Raw genomic sequence first — 24,327 nt, 5'->3', positions numbered from 1 at the left:
AGATGGCGGCGCATCCACACACAGCGGCTTCTCTCTCTCCTGCCAGAACGGTGTTTTCGTGTTTTTTGTCTTGTTAGTCGCAGTGTCTTTGTACATCTTCATCGTGTCTACCTATCTTTAAGCACGCATACAGTCGTGAGTTTCTGCTGGATGTCCGCGCACATGGAAGAACTGCAGGACCTCGGTCTGCTCCAGAGGCCTACACCATCACCAACCCCTACTACTGCATCTCGCCCACAGCGGAGGTGCCACAGGCAGCATGAGATGAAGCAGAAGAGGGGTAAGCTCGGAGGTATCTGGGCTAGTCTAACGGCTAACCCACACAAGCCAGCTATCCCCAATATCGTACTGGCTAACGTACGCTGTTTGGACAATAAACTGGACTACATCCGACTACTACGCTCAACTCAGAGGACTGTAAAACACTGTTGTGTTTTTGTGTTCACGGAAACATGGCTCAACAACAATGTTCCAGACTGCGCTATTCCCCCTTCCCCACCTTGGTGCCTCAGACCACATCACTGTCATGCTAATGCCTGCATACAAGCGCTCATTAAAGTCACCAAACCAGTTCACAAACAAATTCAAGTGTGGCCTGAAGGGTCGTCAGAGGCTCTTCAAGACTGTTTTGACACCATTGACAGGAATATATTTAAGCAGGCTGGCACATACAATAACACCACAGACCTCCAAGAGTACTCAGAGACGGTCACTGCCTACATCATCAAGTGTATTGATGATGTAACAGTCACAAAGACCATCACTGTCCGGGCCAACCAGAAGCCTTGGATGACAGGGGAGGTCTACAGACTCCTGAAGACGCGGAACGCTGCCTTCAGAGCTGGAGATGAGGTGGGCCTGAGGACAGCTAGGGCCAACCTATCCCGTGGCATCAGAGAGGCTAAGAGAAAGTACTCAAGGAGGATAGCCCATCATTTCAGTGACAGCAGAGACACCCAGAGCCTGTGGCAGGGGATACAGACCATTACGGACTACAGCAACATATCCCTGCTGAACGCCTTCGCTCACTTTGAGGAACAAAACAGCACCACTGCACAGAAGACTCCACCTCCTCCCAGTGAGCAAGTGATGATGCTGACCCCAGACAGTGTGAGAAGATCCTTCAGCAGAATCAATGCACGCAAAGCTCCGGGTCCTGACAACATTCCTGGGAGTGTACTGAGAGACTGCGCAGCAGAACTCACTGATGTCTTCACAGACATTTTCAACATCTCCCTTAGTCATGCTGTTGTCCCCACATTAGGCATGGTACGGTAGGTATGAGATTTTGACGGTATGATAACCTTAAGCAAAAATATCAAGGTTTCACGGTATCACAATATTGTTGTTACAGCTCTAAAATGTGTTATTTTTAAATGACTGGGTAAAAAAATAAAAAATTCTTGCTGGACACAATATATTTTGTTTTTGAGCAACATACAGAATAAACAGTAGAATTAGTTTATTTTTTTTCTTTGATTTGTTTCCTAAAAAGAACAAATTAAAGACTGACATCTTTATTTAATGTAAATCTGTAATTACAGTTATTTAATTTTAGTTATATAATTCATATACATATCATTTATATAATTTCATATCATTTAGTTATATAATAATAATCATACACATAATTTAATTTAATACTAACCCAATTTGAAGCAAAAACAGAATGTTCTGACAAGCTTTAAGAAATTATACCACGTAAACTTTTCAGAAGACACTCAGCTCCTCTCAGAAATACATTCATATAAACAACCAAATCAATATTGAGGATTTTCTTCCAATAGTTTGTGCATCATGAACAGTGAGTGATCTGCCTTCTACAATATTTTTCTCTGTGCGTCCGTCTTCAGCGTCTCTGGCCTGTGTTAACAGGCATTAACAGACTTCATATTTTCACATAAATTACATTTTGGAAAATGATTGCATTGCAAAGCAGTTTGTGCAAGTCCAGAACAGAGAGTTGCAATAAGGCAAAAAATGTCCGGTTGCCGATTGCGTAAAGGCCAGAGTATATTTCGCCCATCCACGCACCGTCGGCATTACATTATTTTTGTCATCAAGAGGGCTCGAGGAAAGCCGCGCACCCCGTGGTACTGCGCATGTGTCGAGCTCATCCGTCCGTGCTCATCTGCGGTTGAGTATACTTTTGAAAGCTGTGCGGACGCGGCTGTGCACGAGATGGTAAGGAACACCGAATGTGAAGTGTACCCAGCTTTAAGTTCGGCCATCCTACACACGTGACTGACCGCTCACTCGCACCAATAGGAGGAGGAGGGGTCATTGTTTCTCTCTACACTGCACTCAGCCTGAGGGATTCCTACTCTTTCATTCTCTGAGGAAACATGGAAAACAGCGCATACTGCAGGAACGGTATAATGGAAAATATTAGTGGTTTTGAAACCGTGACATTTTCAAATTGTGGTATACCTTGAAACTGGTAATCGGCCCATGCCTACCCCAAATGCTTCACAGCTACTACCATCATTCCAGTCCCGAAGAAGCCATCTCCATCCTGCTTCAATGACTACAGTCCAGTTGCACTTACTCCTATTCTCATGAAGTGCTTTGAACGGCTTGTAATGCTCCATATCAAGTCTGCCCTCCCCCTCCCTGGACCCCTTCCAGTTTGCATATCATTCCGTAGCAAGGTTTTTTTTTTTTCCAAGAATAGGATAGACAGGAAAAGAAAAGGTAAGTGCTAGTATTAGTAGGTCAAGTGCTGGTGAAAAAGATGAGTCTTTAGATGTTTTTTGAAAATGAGTAAAGACTTGGATGTTCGAATTGAGATTGAGAGGTCATTCCACCAGCCGGGCACAGTCCAGGAAAAGGTTTGTGAGAGTGATTTTGAACCTCTTTGGGATGGCACCACAAGGCGCCGTTCACTTGCAGAACGCAAGCTTCTGGAGGGCGTATAAGTTTGAACTAGTGAGTTTAGGTATATCGGTGCCGTGCCAGTGGTCGTCTTGTAGGCAAACATCAGTACCTTGAATTTGATGCGAATGGCTAATGGTAGCCTGTGTAACCTGATGAGGAAAGGAGTAATGTGATCTTTTTTTGGCTCATTGAAGACAACCCTCGCTGCTGCATTCTGGATCAGTTGTAGAGGCTTGATAGTACATGCAGGAAGTCCCGCTAGGAGAGCATCACAATAGTCCAAGCCAAACTTCGCTGGAAGAAGCCGAAAGCCGAGCTTAGTTTTGAACATCAGGTGGCACTGCATGCTTTAGAAACAGCCATACTCTGCTTGTTTCCAAATCCTTACACACACTTGAACCTAAAATAATAATTCATAAAATTCGAAAAGGCTGAAGCAAATTACAAAGGTGTTCACATTGGGCTGTGTTTACATTAATCTTGCATCATAAAAGCATTCTAAGCTGAGGTGAAATTACATGACTCTCTTTAGCACTCTTCTTCATGAGCATTTGAGTGTGCAGATAAAAACTAGATTAGAGCGCCATCTGTTGTCGCAATGCATTCTGAAACTCTGAGAATCGATCCACGAATCGATTCTGCATTGATTTATCATCCCAGCCCTACTATGTTCCTAAAGTGCTCGCTACTCCCTTTAGAACACAGGTAATATCCCTATTGGCGCTCCCCACCAGAGGTGGAAAGAGTACAAAAATATTCTACTCAAGTAAAAGTACCATTACATTAATGAAATTTTACTTAAGTACAAGTAAAAGTACCAGTCTAAAAATCTACTCAAATAAAAGTAAAAAGTAGCTCATTTAAAATTTACTCAGAGTAAAAATTACTTAGTTAAATTTTAACAGTGGAAGGGAGGTAAAAATGCGACAGCCCAAGGGTGTCAAACTCAGTTCCTGGAGGGCCACAGTCCTGCACAGTTTAGATATAACCCTAATTAAACACACCTGATCCAGGTAATCTAATCATTTAGGCTTATTCGAAAACTACATGATATGTGTGCTGGAGCAGGGTTAGAACTAAACTCTGCAGGAACTGAGTTTGACTCCCCTGGGATAGGCCTATTAATCTCAAACTAGTTGTTTTTAATTAAAGGAATCAGTTATTTAGAATAATAAGACATTTTGGCTGTTACCATGCAAATTAGTATCAACAAACTCATCTTTTCAATGCAGAGGAAATGCAGAAGCTTCATCGGAAGTGGTATTAAGATGTATTTACACACTGTTTAGTGCAGGACAAGAATGCATTTAACCTGCTGTTAGAAATGCATGAATAATGTTTTGATATACAAGACATAAAATGTTGAATACTCATTTGAAATTATAAGAAATTAATTATATAAAAAAAAATAATAATAATCAAAAGATACTTTAAATGTGAAATTAAAATGGCCAGTATGTGTCAGCAAGTCACTGTTAATAAGTGAGTCATTGCGATTGAACCGAATCATTTAAACGGTTGATTCATTCAGGAACGAAATGAGACGCAAAACTGTGCTTTGGTGATTGTGTTTGGAATTATTTTTATGGTGATTAAAAAACCAAAAACATACAAAAATATATATAAAAAAAAAATAAATATATAAAAATATATAAATATAATACAGTACAGACCAAAGGTTTGGAAACATTACTATTTTTAATGTTTTTGAAAGAAGTTTCTTCTGCTCATCAAGCCTGCATTTATTTGATCAAAAATACAGAAAAAAAAAAATTATATTGTGATATATTATTACAATTTAAAATAATTGTTTTTAAATTTATTATACTTTAAATTATCATTTATTTCTGTGATGCAAAGCTGAATTTTTAGGATCATTATCACACGATCCTTTAGAAATCATTCTAATATGATGATTCAATATCAAAGTTGGAAACAGTTCTGCTGCTTAATATTTTTTCAGAACATGTGATACTTTTTTAGGATACTTTGATGAATAAAAATTAAAAAAAAAAAAAAAAAAAAAAAGAAGCTATGTTTTTAAAATATAAATATTTTGTAATAACAATATACACTACTGGTCAGTAATTTGGGGTCAGTAATTTTTTTTTCTTTCTTTTTTTTTAATAAAATCAATACTTTTATTCAGCAAGGATGTGTTAAATTGATAAAAAGTGATAGTAAAGAAAATATATTATTAGAATATATATTATTAGAATTTTTTTTTTTATTTTTTATTTTGAATAAATGCAGTTCTTTTTAACCTTTCATTCATCAAATATATTAGACAGCAGAACTGTTTCCAACACTCATAATAAATCAGAATATTAGAATGATTTCTAAATGATCATGTGATAGACTGGATGTTACATGTGACACTGAAGGCTGGAGTAATGATGCTGAAAATTCAGCTTTACATCACAGGAATAAATTATTTTTTTTAAAGTATATTCAAATAGAAAACTATTATTTTAAATTGTAATAATATTTCACAATATTACTGTTTTTTCTTTATTTTTTGATCAAATAAATGCAGGCTTGATGAGCAGAAGAGACTTCTTTCAAAAACATTAAAAATAGTAATGTTTCCAAACTTTTGGTCTGTACTGTATATATATATATATATATATATATATATATATATATATATATAAATATATATATATATATATATAGCCTATATATGTGTGTGTGTGTAATCATGATGATTTTTAGAGGAAAAAGACAGCATTCTTTGTGTGATTTTGATTTACTATATGAAATGATATAAATATGTAAATTTTCTGCCCCTTTGTGATCATTCTAAATGCATTTTAGCAGACTGAATCACACAGTGAAAGAACGCACTCTAAATGCGCTCGCACATCATTAAAACAACAATTATGATATTATCCCAGACAATATATATCGCACACTCCGCACCACTGTCTTTTTGGCTAATTTGTGCAAAACCCCTTGCTAAAATGTCAAAGCTTCATTTTAACCACCAATGCAACGATGCAATTATTTAGCTTACCGATACATGCTTGCGAAGGGCTGATGTCTTGTCGAGATTTTATAAGCTGCTAGTTTGGTCTCCCTAGGTAAGCACAGCTTACACTGCATAATAAAGCATAAATATGGCCAGGGGCTCACTTCATTTCCTTCGAGTTCAACTTCAGAATATGACGGGGTTTTGTTTTCAGCGGTGTCTGCACCACTAACGCCTGTTTTGTCCGTCTGCATCTTTCTTGTGATTTTAGCGCCAGTTTGTTCTCCTGCCCATTATTTACTGACGTAGTTTCCAGGGAGCGATTTTTTTTATTTTTTTTTACTCAGTAATTAATGTGTTTTAAAATGTAGCGAAGTACAATACTTCAAACAAAATATACTTAAGTAAAAGTAAAATTACAGATTTAAAAAATTACTTAAAAAAGTAGAAGTACACAAAAAAGCTACTCAATTACAGTAACGCGAGTAAATGTAATTTGTTACTTTCCACCTCTGCTCCCCACTGCTGACGGCGAGCAGGGACCGAATGCTCTCTGCCCTATGAGGGCTCTGAGAGTCTATGTAGAACGTTCTAAACTGTTTAGGCAATCTGAACAGCTGTTTGTTTGCTTTGGAGGCTGCCAGAAGGGTCTGCCGGGTTACTAAGCAAAGACTGTCTCGCTGGATTTTGGATGCAATAGCTCTGGCTTATGCATCGGATGGACTGGAATGCCCTATTGGTGTGAGAGCCCACTCCACAAGGGGAATGGCCTCCTCATGGGCGTGGTCCAGTGGCATATCTATCAGTGAGATCTGTGTGGCCACCGGCTGGTCGTCGCCGTCCACTTTTGCCAGATTCTATAACTTAGACATCCCCGCCCTGCAGGCGCGGATTCTATCTGTTTAAACCTCCCATGTGGGTAGTAAATTCTCATGCCCTCAGCTAAGCTCAGGGCGAGATAATGCCTAGGTCCCTTAGGGCGTTGGTTAAGCGTGTGGGTGACCGAAGCGTCTGAACATCACAAAACACGTTCAGATACTTCGGTCTAGTGCTCTAACACTGGGTTCGAAGAGCAACATATAATTGTTGCTCGTAGTGTGGCGTGATTAAATTCATTCCCATACATAACATGAGTGAATGTTTGAAAGGGAACGCTTCGGTTACTTAATTTAACCTTGGTTCCCTGAGATATGTCACTTGCTGCAATACAAGCTACATGAATCAATGATCTTTACTTCAGTCAAATGATCTGATGAATAGCAGTCTGCTGCGCCCCCTTTGGAGGACTGAATCACCATTGGTTTGTGCGGCTACACAAACATTAACAAATCAGGCTTCAGCAAAAAGGAAAAAAGGAGTTTTCCCATACATAAACGCCCTTCCCTTATCTCAGGAAACCAAGGTTATGTTAAATAAGTGAAGCATTTGCGTTTAAAACATTTTGAGTTGTTATGTCATTCACACTCAAAGAGAGACATCTACAATCAGCATATGAATCTCAATAATGGTGACAATCAAAAGCTTCATGCTGCAATGCATGCTGGGTACCGGCACAGGACAAAACTCATCCATGACTCCCAGCATGCATTGCAGCATGAATAAATTATGCTGCTGATTTGTCCACTTATTTTCTTGAATTCTTACTATGTGCGTTTATTTTTGTGTTGTGTTGAGTTGAGTTTTAGAATCGTGTTTTGTGATGTTCAGAGTTCATCTGTTTATTTTGTTGATTGTCACTGTTGTTGTGATTCATATGCTGATTATTGATGTGTGTGTCTAAATTACAACAAAGCTTTTTTTTTTTTAATTAGTGGTGTTTTAATGGTCTTTCATAACTGATTACTTAGCAGTTCTTGTTCTTTTGCTCTAGTATCAGTAAGAGAAAAGACAATGGAAAAAAAAATCCGTGACTCAGGAGTAACACGACTATTGTTCCTATTCTGTAAACAACATAATTTGATTTTGCCATAATAAACATGATATACATACACAATCGTAAAGCAGTCAAAGAAAAGCTAATGTTAAACATTTTAAAGGTTCAAGAGCCCAACTAAAGTAAACACTGATCTCCATCATGCTAGTGCCAAAAAGAAACAAACAAACAAAAAAAACATCTTAACCTTTGCCACTCTCAATAGCACTTCAGCACTTCTGTAGACGTCTGACAGAAATAAAGTCAGTCTGGTAATAAGTGAAGCTGGTAATGCTGTTTTAGGAGTTGTTTAATCAGATCTTGTGAGATTTAATGTTGTCTTTTATTTAATTTGATTTCATCTAAGGCTGTGGCTGAAGTCATTTGTAGTTCCTGTGTTTCTCTTTCATTTAGTGATTCTGCTTGTTAACAGCAGCTGTTCATCACTATTGCGCAATCAGCACATAATTAATCACAGAATTATCTCATTAACTTCAGTACTGCTTCACTCTGTAGTGTGGACACATTATAAGTGTTCACTTAAAACTGAGGATTTTGTTGTGGGGTTTAAAGGGTCAAATATGTAAGATGGAAAAAAACAGCATGAAACATAATTTAACAGTAATAAATTGTTATTAATTTACGGCAACACAATGTAGAAAAACGGTTACATGCTGGCAGCCAAAGCTGCCAGTAGATTACCATTAATTCAAGGAAAAAAAATGCAATATACTGTAAAATATAACAGTCAAATTTACCAAACAAAAGTTAACTTCACTAAAATATTAGTAAATGTTCATAGAAAAAAAGTTATGCAAAGTCATGAACTGATAAGGAGAGTAAATATTAAACTGAACTTTTTTTATGTATTTTTGCACAAGAGAGATATGTTAATGTAGTTTTGTGGGTCACAATTGTGCTGGAGAGTAGAGCCTGTGCTTCAGTCAATGGTGAGTCACAAACACTGATGTTCTGCTGCTTTATTTAAAGACTGTAACTGTGGAGTTGCTGATGCAGTGATGATCTCTATACTGCATTCTTTTAATATAAATGTGTGCTATGCTAATTAATGACAATCTACAAAGATTTTAATGAAAGTCATGTTTTGGTTGTTTTTGTATTGCACTTTAAGTGTTTGTGTTTTTATATTAAGAAATATTTTTTTCTTAGTGGACTCAAATGAAATAAGTTCCCTGTACTAACATCATATAAACACTCCCTTTTTTTAACTCGAATGGTTTGAAGCAATTGGTTTTCAAAATAAAATGAGTTACCACATGGTATAATAACGGTAACATACTGTAAAAATGAAGAGCTGCAAATTAACAGTAGAGAGCTGTAAATTAACAGTACAATTTACAGTGTATGAAATAACACAATGGACATATAGTGACCAAATTTGATATTATTAATTCCTAAACCCATTCCACAGACAGTCATGCGGTTGTGAAACAGCATGAGAGTATAATAATCAGTTTTATTTCAGGTTAACTAGTCCTTTAAAGCCACATAAAGTATTAAACATAATTATTGATTATTGAAAGAAGGATTTGTATAGGTCACAAATTGGGAATAGTGTAAAGGTTAGAATTAAGTTTGACATAACCTAAGGACATTGCTGGTTAAACATAAAATTCTAAAAGTACAGTATATAGTCACAGTATATAGAGACTGGAAATTTACTAGATGAAGAGACCAAAACCGATGGATGTAAGTTTGAAAGACCTCCATTATGAGGAAAAAAAGAAGAAGAAGAAAAAAAAAAACAGAGCCTGGTTAGTGCTTTACAGAGGTCTTGAGGCAATTAAAGTGTTTATGTTTAAAGTGTGATTATGTTACAGCCTGTTTTCTCCTTGAGTGAATGGAGCAGTTCTTTGAAGTGGTAAGTCTAAACAAAATCACATGGATTTAATCGTGGCCAAATCAAACAAATATCTCACCTTGTTTTTGCTATAGAAAGGAAAATGTTGCCTCTATAACTTGTTTACACAGACTACAGCTACAACTCTAAATGGCAAAGAAAACATAATTAATAATGTTGTCAAGTTATTGTTGTTTATAAAAGCATACAAAGATACCGCTATATGGTCCAATTTTCACCTGTCAGAAATGGCCACTAATGGGTGTTTAAACTGGCTAATTCACAGCCCAAAGGTGGAACAGGTAGACAGACACAAAGGAGAAAAGACCACCCTGAAAATTTAAACAAACTCTATGACAGTGAACAGACCGTTACTTTACACCACACTCCTGGTTGGCTCGCCTTAACCTCAGTCCAAATAATTGCACCACATTACAGTGGACACACATGTGCCAAACTCAGTCTTTAAGAAAAGCACTTGCTCAATTTGTCTTTCAAGGTGCAAAACCACGAAAGCAAACTAGGGAAATGAGTTGGTTTGTAGGAAGGTATACCAACACAACTGATGAAGGTGTTATAAGAAGGTTAGTTAAAAAAAAAAAAAAAAAAAAAAAAAAAAGGTTTGAAAGATTTTCAAGACTTTAGTGCCATTAGTGGTACCATGTGCATTCTTATCAAACATCATATCAATGTATCCTGTATCATGGAACACCAAAAAATATATCCTGTTTTGAACCACAACATTACTGGTTTATGTTCTCATCTGATAGTCTCAGTTCAGCCATAGCAATAATATTTTTGTATGATTGTCTTTTATGCCCCAGCTATGCAAGTCATGACAGTGGCAAAGGTACATCAGGAGGTACTGGTCCCATCTGGTCTTTTTTTTGCTGCAGTGTATTCAAAGTTATATTTATCTGTCCACCTCCTTTCAAGCGAGCACTCTGTGGAGGAAGGAATGTTGCGCTCCAAATTTGGGTGGCAGCCTCAATTGGCGCATTGATTTGGTGGTAATTTCATGTGATGGTGCCTGACAAGGCGAGATGGAGGAAAAATAGATAATGTAATCAAGACTGGAGAGACGAGCCATGGAGGAATGTTCTTGGATGGCTAAACAAAATGACGGAGTGTGTGGATTAGAGCATGGCATGAGGCACTAGTCAACAGAACGGAAGAGGTCATCAATGTCCTCCTAACCTGTGATTGTGAGTGTTGACCTTTTAAAAAATCAGACAATAATTTCTGCAATAATTTCCTACCATGTAAAGATAAAGTACAGTACATTATGGAGTGAGAAAGATGCTATGTGTAATTTTACACACATTTTTGTTTTTCACTTTATGTATATATGTAACGTTATATAAATAAATTAGTAAAATGTATGATCTAAGGGTATTATAAAAAGGCTTATTTTATTATGTCTAGGAATGTCAAAACACCCCAAATTATCATCACTTAGGTTTAATTCAACATTGAAGACAACACTGCTGTTTCATAAACAACAATTCTTTGAACAACAATATATAGAAAAGCATTTTTTTTCTATTAAAAATAATAATAATAATAAAAAAAAATCCTAAATCCTAATTAATATCCATGACTGATGGTCTTGTCTGAATGTTATGTACTATATGTTAATGATAAAAGATTCTATTGCTATTAAACAGTATGTTTTTACAACATGTTATCATACACACAACACATGGGATAATTTTAGAACCTTTAGATATTAATAGATAATAATAATACATGTTTCAGTATTATTAGTACAACTAATGATGAGTGTTCTAAATGAATGCAAAAGTCAAGATGTAATATCTATTAAGTGTAAAAAACAAACAAAACAAAACAAAAAAATAAAAAAAAATAGCTTGTGGCCACTTGGGCAGGATGGTGCCGATTTATTGAGTTGAGGATAAGAGGTTTGGATTTTTACCTCTGGTATCTCAACTCACCCTCTCAAGACCTACCTTGCAGATCTCAGTGTAGACTAATTAAAAAACAATGATGCACTTCAGCATACCCTAGGAGCATTTAAATAGACCAGAAAGCAAAAGTCTATCTATCTATCTATCTATCTATCTATCTATCTATCTATCTATCTATCTATCTATCTATCCATAAAGTGTCACGGGATTTCTATTTTTATGTTTACTTAACACATGTGCATCACAGGCCTAAGTGCAGTATTATAATTGCTATAATTATTCATGTTCGTTATATACCTATACTCTAGCAATTAATACATTGTTCACTATTGTTTTCGGTTAAATTGAAATAACACTTCTCGCTTAAATGTATCAGATTTGTGAATATTGTTCAGATAACTCTCTAAACCGCTAAAACGCAAACGCACACACACGAAAGAAAGAAAGAAAAGAAAGAAAGAAAACAAATCAAATTAAATAATAAAAAAATAATACTTACAAGAATTCTGTAATTGGGGGAAACGCAGGAATAACATCTATGCCCATGCATGAAACAGCGAAGGCTTTCCATTGGGAACACTCGCAGTTATGAGGACATGAATTCGTATATCCGATCACAAACACAAGTGACAGTATCAACATCAACAGCATATTTGTCGCCATGATATAAAGAATAAATCTATTTTCTTTCGCTGGAAAACTGCTGTCTCTTCACTCGGTTTCAGACCATTTAATAGTGACACAAACATTGACGAGTACTTTTTTTAAGCTCAAAATTGCTTGAGTGTGAGATTCAGTGAGAGTGAGAGAGGCCGTGAGTGAAGCGGACGGCTGATGCACCCTTGCGGTTTCTATGGGAATTGAATAGTTGTAAGCAACATCTCTCACTCATCTCTCATTTACTAATACAAATCTCATTTAATAACACACACACACGCGCACACGCACGCACGCACGCACGCACGCACGCACGCACACACACACACACACAAATTCCAAGGCTGCACTCTGCTGCAACATTATGGTAAGGGGTTGTTTGTTGTTGTTGTGTTGTTATTTTTTCCCTAATAGCATTTGTTGGTTTCATTTATGTTAAATGTTCATGCTCATGTTTAATGTCTTATAAATATACCAAAAACATTAAACATGAACATACACATTTAACATAAATGAAACAAACAAATGTTATTAGGAATAGGAATAAAAAATAAATAAATAAAAAATAAAAAACAGGAATATATATATATAGACACACACACACACACACACACACACACACACACATTAAAACCACTTTTTAAAAATATATCTTTTAGATTTGTAATGTAATTTTTTTTTATTTTTATGTTGTCTGTGCTCATCAATGCTGTATTTATTTGATCAAAAATACAGAAAAAAAAACAGTAATATTGTGAAATATTATTGCAATTTCTAATATTGGATACTTTAATTTATTTCTGTGACGCAGCACTGAATTTTCAGCATCATTACTCCAGTCCTCAGTGTCACAAGATCCTTTAGAAACCATACTTAATACTAATTATTATCAGCTAAGAACCTTTTGAAACCCTTAATACATAAATAAAACAAAAATCCAAAAAAAAAAAAAAAATTAAAAAAAAAAATAATTATTAAAAATAGAAATCTTTTCTAACAATATCACTTTTCTATACATTTAACACATCCCTGCTGAATAAAAGTATTATCTTAAAAAAAAGATAAATTTACTGACCTTGAACTTTTGAATAGTATATTTAACACAAAATTATTATTTTGAAAAGATTCTGTTATTTTTAACTTTTTATTTTTTTTTATTATATATTTTTTTAATTTATCAAAGAATTTTTTAAAAATGTCACAGGTCCCAAACAATATTAAGCAACCTTTTTTTTTTTTTTTTTTTCAACACTGATTATAAATCAGCATATTTCTGAAGGATCACGTGACACAGAAGTCTGGAGTAATGATGCCGAATATTCAGCTTTGCTTCACAGGAATGAATTATATTTTTAAGTACTGTATATTAAAATAGAAAACTGTTATGTTAAATTGCAATAATAGGCTATTTCACAAAATTACAGGTTTTATTTTTTCTGTATTTTTGATCAAATAAATGCAGGCTTGATGAACATAAGACACTTAAAAAACATTAAAAACCTTACTGATCCCAAACTTTTGAAAGGCAATGTACAGATGCATCTCAATAAATTAGAATGTCGTGGAAAAGTTCATTTTCTTTCAGTAAACTCGTGTATTAAATGAATTCAGTGCACACATGGTTCTTTTAATTGTGATGATTTTGGCTCACATTTAACAAAAACCTTTCTTTGACAGTGGCCTTCAGCTCATCTGCATTATTTGTTCTCTTGTTTCTCATTTTCCTCTTGACAATACCCCATAGATTCTCTATGGTGTTCAGGTCTGGTGAGTTTGCTGGCCAGTCAAGCACACAACACCATGGTCATTTAACCAACCTTTGGTGCTTTTGGCAGTGTGGGCAGGTGCCAAATCCTGCTGGAAACTGAAATCGGTATCTTCAAAAAGCTGGTCAGCAGAAGGAAGCATGAAGTGCTCCAAAATTTCTTGGTAAACTGGTGCAGTGACTTTGGTTTTCAAAAAACACAATGGACCAACACCAGCAGATAACAGTGTACCCCAAATCATCACAGACTGTGGAAACTTAACACTTGACTTCAAGCAACTTGGGCTATGAGCTTCTCCACCCTTCCTCCAGACTAGGACCTTGGTTTCCAAATGAAATACAAAACTTGCTCTCATCTGAAAAGAGGACTTTGGACCACTGGGCAACAGTCCGGTTCTTCTTCTCCTTAGCCCAGGTAAGATGCCTCTGACGTTGTCTGTGGTTCAGGAGTGGCTTAACAAGAGGAATACGACAACTGTAGCCAAATTCCTTGACACGTCTGTATGTTGTAACTTTTGATGCCTTGATCCCAGCCTCGGTCCATTCCTTGTGAAGTACACTCAAATTCTTGAATCGATTTTGCTTGACAATCCTCATAAGGCTGCGGTTTTCTCATTGGTTGTGCATCTTTTTCTTCCACACTTTTTCCTTCCACTCAGCTTTCTGTTAACATGCTTGGATACAGCACTCTGTGAAGAGCCAGCTTCTTTCGCAATGAATGTTTGTGGCTTACCTTCCTTGTGAAGGGTGTCAATGATTGTCTTCTGGACAACTGTCAGATCAGCAGTCTTCCCCATGATTGTGTAGCCTAGTGAACCAAACTGAGAGACCATTTTGAAGGCTCGGGAAACCTTTGCAGGTGTTTTGAGTTGATTAGCAGATTGGCATGTCACCATATTCTAATTTGTTGAGCTAGTGAATTGTTGGGTTTTTGTTAAATGTGAGCCAAAATCATTACAATTAAAGGAAACAAAGACTTAAACTGCTTCAGTATGTGTGCATTGAATTTATCTAATACACGAGTTTCACAATTTGAGTTGAATTACTGAAATAAATGAACTTTAACAATACATCATAAATTATTAAAAAGCAAAATTATACAGTACATATATAGGCTATAGGCAATCTACAACATTAAAATTTAAACCCACTCCCAAATACAAATACAAACAATAACAATAAACTAATAATACCTATAAATCCAAATACAACAACACAACTACAACTTTATTATACTATACATATACATATTCTATAGTATTTTATCTATAGCACACCTGTACATATTTATCCCTTTTGTGTGCCTATGTGTGTGCTTTATTTATATTTATACATATGTGTATTTTATTCACACCTTTTTTTATTATGTGTGTTGTTGTTGTCTCTGTGTACTGGAAGCTTGTGACACTAAAACAAATTCCTTGTATGTGCAATCATACTTGGCAATAAAGCTATTTCTGACTTCTGATATGTGTTTAATATACAATAGGCCTACTACAGTAGCCTATATATGAAAATGCATATTTATCAATTAAAGCTAACTTATAGAATAAATATGGACTGATTGGGTGCTTGACACTTCATTGGTCAGTTTGTTTTAAGAATGATATTCAAGGTTAAGAATGCGCTGGAAGTTACTTAAATGTAAATTGTTTTAGGTATACGTTAGAGAAACATGACTTTCCTTATTGATCACATTTTCCCTCAGGTAAAATGCAGGTTTTCTTGCATGGCTGGATGTTGGAATCACGTTGTTTGCATTCGCTCTGATTGGTTGAAACGCAGACGTTAAAAAACCTACCTCCGTTAGCGCAAGTCACGGTGAAGTGTGAGCGACCAGCCGGCGGAGGATTCTGCTTGGTCTTAAAGCCTCCCTCGAATGGCTATGTTCACAAATCATACACTTCTCAAAAAAGAATGATTGATTCTCAATTTAGAGTTTGTTATTCATATGGTCTAGGTGGTCATAAGGCATAAGCCTTAAATAGGGGACAAACTGCATTCCATATAGCTTTCATACAGATTGCGTCTTTGATGCCTTAAATATGGGACGATTCCATATTATATGGAACGGTTGGCAACCCAACTTGTGGCAGGACTGGTAAAGGCGGTTTCTGATTTCAGATGAGTGCTGTTTCTTATTTTCATCCTTTGGCTTATGTCAGCATGGACTCCTCCAGTGAATCTGATACCTATGACAGACCCACGGGGCATCGATCGCACGTCAGAAAGTGCTAAACGAGGCCTGACAGCTGGTTTCCCAGAGATTCTCATGTATCAGACATATCAGACAAAATTGACACTTTAGCAAACACTCTACAAGTAAGCTGTTTTTATTCATTGCACTTGAATGCCGGCTCTGCTGTGTAGAACAGGGATCGCTGGGGTCTTTTAATTTGGAAGCTTGTGCTTTTGTGCAGGATACAAGTCAAAATTTAAACAAAGTAGATTGGATGATGGGAGAGTATAAGGAACACACAGATGACCAAGCTGAAGCCATGGTAACAGTGAGTATTGGTGCAGCACAAAATGGTACGGGATTGTCTCTGATTTCAGATAAGGGTGATGTTTTGAGAGCATGCCCTGTGTTCTAGCTGAGGGAGAGCTTAGCACGGAGGGGTCCATCCACCATCTGCAGGCGCAGCAGATAAGGAGGTCCACAGGTGGGTGGAGTGCCTCGCTCTCCACACTGCACACCAGTGACCTGGAGGATGGCGGCTTCACAGGTATAGAACAAGCCATAGCTTGCTTGATTAAAGGGGTGGTTGATTGCGATATCACTTTTTTAACATTAGTGTGCAATGTTGCTGTTTGAGCATAAACAATATCTGCAAAGTTGCAGAGCTGAAAGTTCAATGCAAACAGAGATATTGTCTTTTAAAAGTCTGGCAGTTTAATGCATACAAAATGGCTGGTAAGAGACTACAATGAGTTACTTCCCGGGTCCGATACATCACAGACACAGATAAACCCCGCCCAATGGAACATGTAACAAATCTCTCTCTCTCCCATTCAGATCGACAGATCAGCTCCAACAAATGGTTCCAATTATACACTTATTTTCACATAGCAATGAAAAGCGTTTTACATGGTTTTACATGTGGTTGCTGTGCTGTATTAAAGCTTTAATCAAAATGTATATTAAAAGCTAACAGAAGCAGTAGAATTTACAAACAACGGGATCTAAAAGCATGAGACAACAACAAACAAACATACCATTAAGAGCCGTGCTTCCACAGGTTCTGTGCGATCCTATTCACTAATATTCTCAGCATTTCAATTGGTCTCACATTGATAAGCAATATAGATGAAGCCATTGTTAACAATACAACCAAAACACATGCCGCTGAGGCGAGGGACGGGAAGTTCACTCGGCGGTTTAGCGAATCACAACACACTGAGCCAGCTAACCAATCTCAGCCCATTGTGTATTTCTGAGGGAAGGGCTTCATAAAAACCGGAAATAATCAAGGCATTTGTGAGAGAAGGGACAGAGCAGTGTGGAATAAAGGTAAATTATGTGAAAAATAATGTGTTTTTTTAAAAACGAAGCATGGACACATGTTAGACTGCACCTCATAAACACAAACAAGCCTAGAAAAAATTAGTCAACCACTCCTTTAAATTTGTGGAGGCTTGTCAATATTATTTTATTTGTGTTACAATATTTGTTATTTGTGTAAGTTATTATTTGTAATAGCTAATGCTAATAAATTTTGTACATTGGGGCATTTGTAGTAGGGCTGCACAATTAATCGAATTTCTAATCACAATTACAATTATGGATGCCACAATTATGTAATCGTTCAAAGTGGCAATTAATCCTTCAAAGTCCACTTATGTTATTCTGTGTGCTTAACATGCGTACATGGTATATGTTATCTTAAGGGTTTTGCCCATTATTTTAATTTTAGTTTTAGCATAAAACTATAATACCATTCATATTTTAAGAAACCAATCTGATGTAAGTTGACATTTGAGCTTATTACCATAGAAAAGCACAAAGTTTTTCGGTTAGAGTGTTTTCAGCTTGTTTATTTTCATATAAAAATACGGCATGCAGTTGCATCAAACAATGGTATAAATATCATTCAATGTAAATCGTGATTATTGTAATTAATAATCACAATTACAATTTCAAAGGAATAATCAACAATTATGATTTTTGTCATAATCATGCAGCCCTAAACCCGGGCTACCCTAGCAACCACATAGCAAATCCCTCACAACCATCCCAGGTAGCCTAGAAACCACAGGGCAACACTTTTATAACTATTTTAAACTTCAAACTGTTTCAAAATGAAACTTTAAACGTTTTTTGAACTTTTTAAACTTTCCAAACTTTTTCAAACTTTCTGGTCCGGCTTTCTCGAGCCAACTTAAAGTTTGTCTTGACGTGGATATCTCAGCAATTTTTGCTTTGCTTAGTAATAACATCTACAATACATAAATAAAGGCTGATGGATAGGAATTACTGATAGGAATTACTGTTGTTCTATTAGTTGCCATCTGCCATATTACATCCCACCAATAGAATCCATCAAATAGACACCATTATAGTTTACATTAAAACCAATACAATTCCCATTATAACCCTGAAATCCATTCAAATTTTCAATTGTGTTTTGGTAGAGGTTCTAAAAAAAGTGTGCTCACACTATATATATATATATATATATATATAAAACAGAGGTGTGCTCACACTATTGGTTAGTAAGACTGGCACTCAAGGCTGGCAGTCATGCATATGTTCTGGAACAGAGTAATATCGCGTCCACTTCGCAGGCTTTTGCGATTAGCAAATTGCAACATCTCAAATTGCGATTTCAATTTGATTTCGATTAATAGCACAGCCCTCATCACAAGGAAGGTCCTTATTCTGTCCCAAATGCTTACAGTAAAGTTGATATAGTATACATTACCACATCAGTTATATTCAGGTCTATAGTGCCTGTTGGCGCAGTTGTGTAACTTAGAGAACAACTTTTGTTATGTCGAGATCACAAGAAAATTAAGTCATGATAATGAGAAAACAACTTTTGTTATGTCGAGATCACAAGAAAATATTAAGTCATGATAATGAGAAAACAACTCTCCTTATGTCGAGATCACAAGAAAATGAAGTTGTGGTCACGAGAAAACGACTTTCGTTATGTCGTGATCACGAGAAAATAATTTATGTCAAGATCACAAGATAATTAAATCGTTAATGCGACAAAACAAGAAAGAAAAAAAAATGATATATATATATATATAAATAATCCTTGGCCTCTTAGGACTTCCATACTTTGTTTTTCCATCCCCAAAATATAATATGTCTTAAAATGATCAAGACACTTATTTTACCATTTCATGCATTGAAGACTTTTTATGACATTAAAGGGAAAGTGAGACCCCTTAGCAAGTCACCCCTCAATTGCTCACCAGGCACTGCAACAAAAATGGCTGCTCACTGCTTCATGTGTGGGTTCACGGTGTGTTTGCTCACTACTCACTGCTGTGTGTGTGCCCTTGGATGGGATAAATGCAGAGCAAAAATTTGGCACAAAGCACAAGTATGGGACACCATGCCTGGCCACATGTCACTTCAGTGTGTTTCCACTAAGTTACTAAGTGTATATTCTTTACTCTTCCTGCTAATTATTTATAATGGACCCTTTTCACAAAACTGATGACACGTTTAACGGTCATCAGCATCATAAATCCTCGAAAGTTTTTCATATTTGTATTTTTTTTTAAAAAGGAATGTTCACTTGTAACACTATTATTTGTATTATATTACCTTTGAATCAAATTACAAAAAAACTATTTACGCTAATGCGTGGGTGTTTCTAATGCAGCGTCTATGGGAGGGATGGTAAATTTGACATCATTCTCTCTTACAAAATATTTCAAAAAAACAAAACAACAACAATAATTAAAAAAACATTTCAAATAATGCAAAATGACAGTTAAAGGCAGTTCATCACTGAATTCAGTGATGTCGTCATCCAGCTCAGTACAGTTTAAATAGTTTCTTTGCAAGGTCTTTACAGGGGATCTGTATCTGTGGCTCATCTAGTTGTCCTGGTCTCCGCTGTCTTTCAGGGCTGTAGAGGTCCTTTCTAGGTGCTGATCCTCCATCTGGTCTGGATACTTACTGGATCCGGTACACACCAGATACCATTCCTACCTTGACACAGAAATAACAGATGAAACCGGTTACCATTAACATAATTAATGCATCACAAAAAACCACATAGATGCCATTCTTCTAATGATGCAGCAAGTACTTTGGGTGTTATGGGAAGTGTTCCCGGTTCCGGTTTACCTAATTAATGCAGCCTAAAAATCCTTTAACGGATTTGGATATTAGAAGCATATTAATTGTTTATGTGTAAGCCAGGTTAAAGAGATGAGTCTTTAATCTAGATTTAAACTGCAAGAGTGTGTCTGCCTCCCGAACAATGTTAGGTAGGTTATTCCAGAGTTTAGGTGCTAAATAGGAAAAGGATCTGCTGCCCGCAGTTAATTTTCATATTCTAGGTATTATTAAATTACCAGTTTTGAGAACACAGCGGACGCAGAGGACTAGTCACCTTTATTTATATAGGGCTTTATACAAAACAGATTGTGTCAAAGCAACTGAACAACATTAATTAGGAAAACGGTGTGTCAGTAAGCAACAAGAGCTAAGTTCAAATACTGAGGTGCTAAACCAGTCATGGGCTTTATAAGTAATAAGCAAGATTTTAAATCTATACGATTGTTTAATAGGTAGCCAGTGCAAGTGTTGACAGAACCGGAAAAAATGGTCATACTTCCTGGTTCTAGTAAGAAACTCTAGCGGCTGTATTTTGAACCAGCTAAGTTTGTTTATTAAGCATGTTAGAACGACCACCCAATAAAGCATTACAACCATTGAGGTCTAAAACGCATTGATTAACATTTCTGCATTTGACATTCCAGAGCACAGGTCATAATTAGATAATTTTGAGATGAAGAAACAGCAGTTTTACAAATACTAGAAATGTGGCTACGCTGAGCCTCGCGATGTGTACGCGCCGCCATCTTGGTCGTTTTAACGGTCGTTTAACGGTCATCAGCATCATAAATCCTCGAAAGTTTTTCATATTTGTATTTTCTTAAAAAGAATGTTCATGTGTAACACTATTATTGTATATTATACCTTGAAATCAAATACAAAAAACTATTACGGATAAGCGGTGGGTGTTTCTAATGCAGCGTCTATGGAGGGTGGTAAATTTGACATGTCATTCTCTCTTCTGACAGATTGTGCAAGCAACGGAAACATTAATTAGGAAAACAGTGTGTCAATAAGCACAACATGAACAGTTAAAGGCAGTTTATCACTGAATTCAGTGATGTCGTCATCCAGCCTCAGTACAGTTTCAAGAGTATCTTTGAAGTCTTACAGGGGCTCTGTATTCTGTGGCCTCATCTATTGTCGGTAGGTTATTTTTTTTTCCAGAGTTTAGGTGCTAAATAGGAAAAGGATCTGCTGCCCGCAGTTAATTTTCATATTCTAGGTATTATGAAATTACCAGTTTTGAGAACACAGCGGACGCAGAGGACTAGTCACTTTTATTTATATAGGGCTTTATACAAAACAGATTGTGTCAAAGCAACTGAACAACATTAATTAGGAAAACGGTGTGTCAGTAATGCAACAAGGGCTCGTTCAAATACTGAGGTGCTAAACCATTCAGGGCTTTATAAGTAATAAGCAAGATTTTAAAATCTATACGATGTTTAATAGGTAGCCAGTGCAGTGTTGACAGAACCGGGATAAAATGGTCATACTTCCTGGTTCTAGTAAGAACTCTAGCTGCTGTATTTTGAACCAGCTAAAGTTTGTTTATTAAGCATGTAGAACGACCACCCAATAAAGCATTACAACCATTGAGGTCATAAACGCATGGATTAACATTTCTGCATTTGACATTCAGAGCACAGGTCATAATTTAGATATATTTTTGAGATGAAAAAATGCAGTTTTACAAATACTAGAAATGTGGCTTTCTAAGGAAAGATTGCTATCAAACAGCACACCTAGGTTCCTAACTGATGACGAAGAATTGACAGAGCAGCCATCAAGTCTAAGACAGTGTTCTAGGTTATTACATGCAGAGTTTTTAGGTTATATAATTAACACCTCTGTTTTTTCAGAATTTAGCAGTAAGAAATTACTCGTCATCCAGTTTTTTATATCGACTATGCATTCCGCTAGTTTTTCAAATTGGTATGCTAAACTGGGCCGCGAAGAAATATAGAGCATAACAGCATAATAGTGAAAGCTAACACCGTGTTTCCTGATGATATCTCACAAGGGTTATATGTAAAGCGTGAAGCGTTAAGCCTTGAGGTACTCCATACTGCACTTGTGATCGATATGATACCTCTTCATTCACTGGTACGAATTGATGGCGGTCATATAAGTACGTTTTAAACCCTGCTAATGCACTTCCATTAATGCCAACAAAGTTTTCTAGTCTATGCAAAAGAATGTTGTGGTCAATAATGTCGAACGCAGCGCTAAGATTTAATAGCACTAATAGAGAGATACTGTATAACCACGATCAGATGATAAGAGCAGGTCATTTGTAACTCTAAATAGAGCAGTCTCACTACTATGATACGGTCTAAATCCTGACTGGAAATCCTCACAGATACCATTTTTCTCTAAGAAGGTATATAATTGTGACTATACTACCTTTTCTATTATCTTGGACGGAAAAGGAAGATTCGAGATCGGTCTGAAATTAACTAGTTCTTTGGGATCAAGTGGTGTTTTTTTTAATGAGAGGCTTAATAACAGCCAGTTTGAAGGTTTTGGGGACATATCCTAATGACAATGATAAATTAACAATAGAAGAGGATCTATGACTTCTGGAAGCACCTCCTTTAGGAGCTTAGATGGAATAGGGTCTAACATACATGTTGTTGGTTTAGGTGATTTAACAAGTTTATACAATTCTTCCTTCCCTATAGTAGAGAATGAGTGGAATTGTTCCTCAGCAATCTGATCACTATTTGATGCTATACTATAGCTGACGGCTGCATGGTTACAGTTTTATCTCCAATAGTAATGATCTTAGCAGTAAAGTAGTTCATAAAGTCATTACTGCTGTGCTGTTGGGAAATGTCAACACTTGTTGATGCTTTATTTTTCATTAATTTAACCACTGTAATGAATAAATACCTGGGGTTATGTTTGTTTTCTTCTAAAATAGATGAAAAGTAATCCGATCAAGCAGTTTTTAATGCTTTTCTGTAGGATAGGTTACTTTCCCGACAAGCAATACGAAATACCTCTAGTTTTGTTTTTCTCCAGCTGCGCTCCATTTTCTGGGCTGCCCCCTTTAGGGTGCGAGTGTGCTCATACCACGGTGTCAGACTGTTTTCCTTAATCTTCCTTAAGCATAAAGGAGCAAATGTATTTAAAATGCTAGAAAAGAGAGAGTACATAGTTTCTGTTATATCATCAAGTTGTTCTGAGGTTTTGGATATGCTAAGGAATTGGGTTAAATCAGGAAGTGTACTTACAAAGCAGTCTTTTGTGGTAGAAGTGATGGTTCTAACATACTTGTAACAAAAGCATATTCGCTTCTCGTTCAGCAAGCGGGGCAAACTTGGTGGATCTCTTCACTCGATGTTTCAGAGAACCAGGGTTATGAACAGTAACCTATTGTTCTCTTTCATCATCTCGTGTTCAAGCTCCACCTATGGGAGATATGGACAGCTCCCCGGTTGCACAGTGCACTCACAGCGAAGCCATGTAAGCCAGAGCTTGGTCACCTTGCAAGGTGGTGCTTGACACGTCACCAAGTATCTGACCCCACACAAATGAGAATGCAATACCGGCCATGGGAGAAATGATATGTGGTAACATGCATATGAGACCTGACAAGAAACATAATGCCAAGGCATATATTATAGAAATATACATATGTATATATTGACATATAAATATATAAAATATAATCATGTGTCAGGGGAGGGTACAGGTGACCTGCTTAATGAGATGAATAAGCTGGGCTGGACAACCCAGGCTTAAAAAGGTGTAAAGGGTCTAAGGACACAAGGCTACAAAGAGCCCACACCTAAAACAGAGTAAGCTACCAAGGTGTGGATAACATCAAGCCAGGAGTATTATTATTATTTTTTTACAAATGTGTGTGGAAAAGCCCAGCTTGCAGTGGCACAAATGTCCTGCAAGGAAACCCCTTTAAATGGAGCCTGCAAGGCCACTATGGCCCTAGTGAATTGCGCTCTGAGGCCCACATATCCACACTCCATTTGATGCATATGCTAGAGAGATGGCTTCCACAAGCCAATGAGAGAGGCATTACGGAA

The 24,327-nt window shown here is 36.6% G+C and overlaps 1 protein-coding gene across 1 annotated transcript in view; it reads right to left on the bottom strand.

The window, feature by feature from the left end:
- Positions 1 to 12,484, bottom strand: part of LOC109081289 (thyrotropin receptor-like) — a 48,289-nt gene extending 35,805 nt beyond the window's left edge. Inside the window, exon 1 of the mRNA XM_042777429.1 lies at positions 12,049 to 12,484. Within this exon, the coding sequence (XP_042633363.1) occupies positions 12,049 to 12,212 (164 nt within the window). The 5' untranslated portion in view covers positions 12,213 to 12,484. The remainder of the gene's footprint in view (positions 1 to 12,048) is intronic.
- Between the last annotated feature and the right edge of the window lie 11,843 nt (positions 12,485 to 24,327).

This window comes from Cyprinus carpio, chromosome A20, assembly GCF_018340385.1.
Source record: "Cyprinus carpio isolate SPL01 chromosome A20, ASM1834038v1, whole genome shotgun sequence".
Taxonomy (NCBI): domain Eukaryota; kingdom Metazoa; phylum Chordata; class Actinopteri; order Cypriniformes; family Cyprinidae; genus Cyprinus; species Cyprinus carpio.
The sequence above is the reverse complement of the archived record's forward strand: the minus strand, read 5'-3'. Positions and strand labels throughout refer to the sequence as shown.